The sequence below is a fragment of the Nicotiana tabacum genome, chromosome 9 (genome assembly GCF_000715075.1).
Source record: "Nicotiana tabacum cultivar K326 chromosome 9, ASM71507v2, whole genome shotgun sequence".
NCBI lineage: Eukaryota > Viridiplantae > Streptophyta > Magnoliopsida > Solanales > Solanaceae > Nicotiana > Nicotiana tabacum.
The window spans coordinates 14,388,695-14,394,634 of NC_134088.1; the positions used below are offsets into that span (position 1 = coordinate 14,388,695).

The window sequence follows — 5,940 nt, forward strand, 5'->3', positions numbered from 1 at the left end:
GAATAAATTAATCCCATTTCGAATAATGTCACTTTAATTGGAAAAACTCCCTTGTACTACCATCGGGTGTGTAAAAAGGAGGTGTGACACTACCAACAAAATTAAGCATTTTCTTTGGCTCATGCTACAACACAAATTACCAACCCATGCATTTCTATTTAATTGAAATCTTATCAATGATCCTACCTGTCCAGTATGCCGACAAGCGCCTGAAGATATTCTTCATATATTTTTCAACTGCACCACGGTAACCGACATATGGAATTATCTAAACCTCCCACTGCCACCACAAATCACTCTCAATTGAATCAAACAAATCTGCCTGCCCACCACCACTAATACTAATTCCTTCTTATATTCTAGTTCCCATTATTTTTTGGCATATTTAGACCAATCGTAATAATAATATCTTCAATAGCGCATCTGCTAGTGTTAATCCCCTTAATGTATACAACCAGGCAGCCCAATATTATTACCTCACTACTTCATTGAATCCAAAACAAAAGATAACTACTGGTACTCCAATAAAACGGCAGCCCCCGCCCCAAGGCTTCTATAAGTTAAATATTGATGGGGCTTTTGATAAACATAACCACATGGCGGGCGCTGCTGGAGTTTTTCATAATGCCTTTGGTGCTTGGGTGTATGGTTTCACTAAACCACTGAGCGACACAGATATTCTTCAAGCTGAACTGCTTGCCCTATACCATGGGCTACAACTAGCACATCATCGTAATTTACGACCCTTACAAGTGGAAACGGACTCTCAGGTACTCAATCACATCCTCAATACCACCCCACTAAAACACTCACATATCATTTTTGAATGCATGTCGATGCTCCAGGATCTCCAGGTGATTCAGCTACAACACACATTTAGGGAAGGCAATATTGTGGCCGATGCACTAGCCAAGCATGTGAAGACAACCAAAAATTTCCGAACTACTAATGTTATCCTTTTTGATGATCCACCTACTTTTGCTTTACCGCTGCTAGCTAATGATGTAATATGAACTGTAACTCTACGTTTAGTTCTAAACCTTGTAATGCACTAGTTATGTTTTGCGGGTTTGGTCGAATCCAGTCACTTTTGCTTAAACAATGTATTTGTACTAGGAAATTCATTAATTATGTATAAATATTTAATTGCGAACCCAATAACTAAGACGAGTTATGAGTTCCGTGGAAAATTCAGAACCCATAAACTTCAAATCCTAGCTCCGCCTCTAATTATACAAGCCAAAGACAGGAAACAGAAAATTACAAGCATCATCTCCTTCTGATCAGTCGAAACAACAAACCAAAACACACACACACACAAAAAAAAACGAAAGTGAAATGATCAAGAAGAAGTACGAAACCACCGGTTGCTGCAGCCATAAACTTGGCAAAACACTTGCAAACAAATCAGTAAAATAAGCAGTACAGTAGAAAACAACGTTAAAAACTTCCAAGAAGTATAAATATACTTCTTGATAAACCTATAAGTCTTCACCCTTAATGTATTATCAAATTTCTCATTCACTGTTTCAATAGCCTTCTCTAAATCCGACTTCTTCTTGTTGAATTTCCCACTTGTTTTAGTTATCCCATTGAATAATTCAGCAATTTCCTCATCATTTAGAGAACTTCCATCTTTAATAATATTAGCTTTTTTGAGAATATTAACATCTTTTGTGGTATCCACAATTCCACACATGAAGTCAACATATTCAGCTAGCTCGAGGGATGATTCTGGACTAGCAGTAGCTGCTTCGTATGCTACTAAGTTTCTTAATATTACTTCTGTATCGGAATTAAGTGTGATTTGAGGAAGATAAAATGTGTGTTCGCTTCCTTCTTCTACAAATTTTATATCCCTTATGCCTCCTTCCGTGAGCTTGAATTTTACCTGTTCAGACATAATATAATTATTAGGTACTCTAAGTAAAAATGGTGCTATGTCTGACAATTTAAATTTTTAGCTGAGATGATCGCAAATTAGTAAACATAGTAATATATCAAATCTGGTAAGAGGTCGTGGGTTCAATTTTAACTTCTAACTGAGATGGTCGCATAGTAGTCAACATATATAGTATCAAATCAGTTAAGAGATCCTGGGTTCAAAATCACCACCACCCAAAAAATAGGGAAAAAAATTCTACGGCTAATGAAAAAGAATTAGTCCCACATGTGGAATTAAGTAACTAAAAGTATGATATCTTTGATTTCTACCTCTGTTTCATTTAATGTGGGACTTGTTATTAATCCGTTAGGAAATGAAATGACACTTTTATGTATTTGAGACAATTTTACATTAAACTTTTTGTTTTAACCTTAATTAAATGGTATATTTTTATAGTCATAAAAATCTCATGGCATATTTAAAACACAAGTTCTATTAGTCCTTTTTTTTAATTTAATTCCCATGCCTACATATTACATCACGCATATATTGAAAAAAAGAAGTAGGAGTATGAGTTTAAACTTTTAGATCTATAAGATAGTCATACATTTCATGAACATTACCTTGGCTATTTCTTCAAGTTCTGTGACTGATGGTATTTCAATCTCTTCAATTTGCGGTTTGTTTTCATCTTCCTTTGTTATTAGTCCAGTGATATGGTCCCATGGCAATTGGGACATCAAACTCATTGGTTTCTCAACAATGTCACCTCCTGGAATAATACCAGCAATATTTTTCACTACTTTCACAACAATATGATCTTCAAAAGACCTATTATACCCATCAAAATAACATTTTGAATCATCATATTCTTCTCCCTCCTCTTCAATAATCGCGCGATTATTGACGATCAATTGATGCATATAAGCCAGCAAATGAGGAGAGAGAGCCTTGCAAAACTTGAAACTGCGAAACTTCCTTTTCTCCGAAAGTTGGAGAGGAGAGTGTGCTTTGCAGAAATTGAAGAACAAATCTTTAAATAGCTTTGAGTAAGGTTGATTGAGAGCCATTTGGATTTCAATGAGAACTACACATGGGATTTGATTCTCAAGCATTATGATGTCTTGAGCCAAGCTTCGACGTTCAGAATCTATTTCTTGATTTGGGAATTAATGTGTCAAAAAAGGAAGCAAGTAAAGAGAATCAATAGTAAATATCTGAGAAAATAAAAAAGTCGGCTCAATTTTGTCAAGTATCACATAAAGTCACTAGGAAGAAACAAAATAGACATTTCCTATGATATTTAAGCAAAGTTGAATGACTTTAATGTTACATAATACTTGGGTAAAGTTAGGTAATTTTTTTGTTACATAAAAATTTATTTAGTAATTTTAGTGCAATGAAGTAAAATTTGATGGGTATCATAGAAAGTCACTAGTTGACAAACTTTTCGACCGGCGAAATACATAGATTACCATCTGAGCTTGTCTTCAAATCCCCGTTACACATTTTTTGCGGATAAAAATTATATTACACACTCAACCTTTTCAAAGAGTGCCTAAGACACACCACTTTTACGTTTGACCACTTCTTCTCAGATCACACGCGCTAATTAAATTGCGACACGTGTCATAACTCAAGGGGAAAAAATATATTTATATCCCAATTGATAATATTCAAGTAAACAAAAAAAATAAATCATAAACAAATTCCCACACCCCCACCCCACCCTCACCACATGTCTCTTCTCTTTTCCACCCCATTGTCCCCTCCGCATATCCACCATACTTTTCTCTCCGATTAACTGGAAAATCCCCTCGTAAAATACTCTGCTTCTCCCATTCTTTAAGAAAATACTGATTTTCTTTTATTTTATTTTAGGTGATATCTGGAATAGGTTATCAATTTTGCATCAGTTAAGTTATAGCAAAAGTATGCAACGAATCCTCCTCTAAAACCTTAGCAGCCATGGCAGAGAGAACCCATAAGAAAAAATCCATAGACTCCCTTGTTCTGCCACTGTCAGATTCATATAAATGAAACACCCATTTTTATTATTTTCTTTGTTCTGCCACTGTCAGATTCATATAAATGAAACACCCATTTTTTATTATTTTCTTTCTTTTTCAGCTTGAAGAAGAATCTAAACTATTTCACCGGTTGGATTTTCGAGCAAAACTCCATTGCTGACCAGAAAAACACGAAAATGAAGAGGGTTTCGCTGATAAATCCATGGCGTTGGAGAAAAACACGGGTGGAGATGTTAAATCCAAAGATTGATACTCTTTTATTCCTACTTGGATCTACTAGACCGTTTGAATGTGAGTTTATTGTTGGAACAAAACAATAAGCAGGGTTGGGGACGAAGGGGTTGTGACCCAATTAAAAAAATTAAAAAAATTAAATAAAATTTTAACACGTGGCACTTTAATAAATAATCTGATAGCAAAAAATCAAATTTCACGCGCTTTTTTTGTGTGTAAATACGCAAGCCAAAAATGGTGTGTACTAGATACACTTTAGAGAGGTTGCGTGTGTAATATTATTATCGTCCACAAAAAATGTGTGAGAGGGATTTGAGCCATAGGTCTGGTGGGTACTTATGTATTTCGCCTTTCCGATCACAGTAGTCGGAAACCCTTTTCCGTCAGACTACTCTTTTTTGGTCGGAAAGTCATCATAAAATCTAAATCTACGATTATTTTGAGGCAATTTTAGTGGTCAAAAAATGCGATTTTCTAGTAGTGAGAGACATTTTCTATGGTATTTAGGCAAAGTGAACGACTCAAGTTACAAAAATATAGTTTAGTGACTTTTATGATATGTGATCCTTACTAAATTTCGGTAAATTTCTCGCTGCAGGAAAAAAAAGTTATTTAGTAATTTTAGTGCAGTAAAGTAAAAGTTGAGCGACAGATCGAAGAAACGACATACCTTTTTCTTGTGCCAAGCTTCGACCTTCAGAATCTATTTCTTGATATGGTATATAACTATTTAAGAAGTGAAGCAAGTAGAGAGAATCAATGGTCAATATCCAACATAGTGCATGAGTATCAATATCCAAGAACTTATCATACTGTGCTCTAATTATTGGCTCAAAAAATATTAATGTCTCAGTTATCAAATGTTGGACTTTGGAAAAATCCATGCAATTTTTGGCTATAGTTAGTTTGTGTCTTTCAGTGACAAAAAACTCTGGACGAAAACAATGGTATGGTCCAAGGCCTATTTTTTGAGGGATATAAGATTGGATTTTACTTTCTTTAATGGTTTTGGGAACTTGACAAATATATGGAGAGAAATCAATGGCTGTTTCTTTGTCTAATTTGAAGGATTTGGTGCACTGAATTAGCCAACGTTTCTCAGTTTCAGGATTATTAATGAAAGATTCTGTAGTCATTTTTGGTTATTTTTGAAATTGGTTTTAGACTTTTTGGAGTATGGGTTAGGCTATTGAGTAGTGAAGTGAAGTGGGAGCTAAGAAGCATGGTTTATATAGTGATGATGGATCAGATATTTGGATTTTAATAATATTGAACAAGTTAAAATCACGTGTAAATTATAGTCAACAACATATGGATGGGTTCACATTATACTAATTAATGTAATTTTTTTTAAACCCCTCCCAAATTTGGAGGATTTATAATGTTTCAACACTTCCTCTTTACGGTGACTCGAACCCAGGACCTAACGGTCGTAGGTGAAAGTGTTTTTACCAACTGAGCAAGTAATTTAGATTTGGAAGAGGAGTCTTGGAGAAACAGCAAAGGTATCTCCTAATATATAGGTCACGGATTCGAGCCGTGTAAGTAACTAATAGTTATATTAAGGTAGGCTGTCTATATCACATCCTTTGGATTGTGGTCCTTTCCGGACCCTACATAAATGCAGGACGCTTTGTATGCCGGACTGTCCTAACGTAATTTAGGTATAAGAGATAATATTTACTATGTGCATTACTGATGTGAAATGTCCCTTTTAAAGTCAGAATCGATTTTTCTTGATATCTAACCGAATGCATGGTGCTAGATCTACTACCGACGGTTAAAATTTGT

General features: G+C 34.9%; 1 protein-coding gene across 2 annotated transcripts; it reads right to left on the reverse strand.

Moving 5' to 3' along the window:
* Window positions 1-1,115: 1,115 nt before the first annotated feature.
* LOC107824616 (putative UPF0481 protein At3g02645) lies at window positions 1,116-5,335 on the reverse strand. 2 transcript variants are annotated; one of them, XM_016651429.2, is made up of 3 exons: window positions 4,820-5,335; window positions 2,509-2,657; window positions 1,116-1,891 (listed from the first exon to the last, which is right to left on the reverse strand). In XM_016651429.2, the coding sequence occupies exons 1-3, from the start codon at window positions 5,283-5,285 to the stop codon at window positions 1,343-1,345; spliced, it is 1,164 nt and encodes a 387-aa protein (XP_016506915.1). In that variant the 5' UTR covers window positions 5,286-5,335; the 3' UTR covers window positions 1,116-1,342. The 2 variants fall into 2 exon arrangements, with proteins under 2 accessions (XP_016506915.1, XP_016506909.1); XM_016651423.2 differs by having other exon boundaries at window positions 2,509-3,041.
* Between the last annotated feature and the right edge of the window lie 605 nt (window positions 5,336-5,940).

Coding starts and splice junctions, on each gene's coding strand:
- LOC107824616 (XM_016651423.2), bottom strand. CDS start 5,285: ATGACTACAGAATCTTTCATTAATAATCCTGAAACTGAGAAACGTTGG. Junction 3,042..4,819: donor AAGCTTGGCACAAGAAAAAG/GTATGTCGTTTC, acceptor TCCCAAATCAAG/AAATAGATTCTGAACGTCGA. Junction 1,892..2,508: donor AACTTGAAGAAATAGCCAAG/GTAATGTTCATG, acceptor ATGTCTGAACAG/GTAAAATTCAAGCTCACGGA.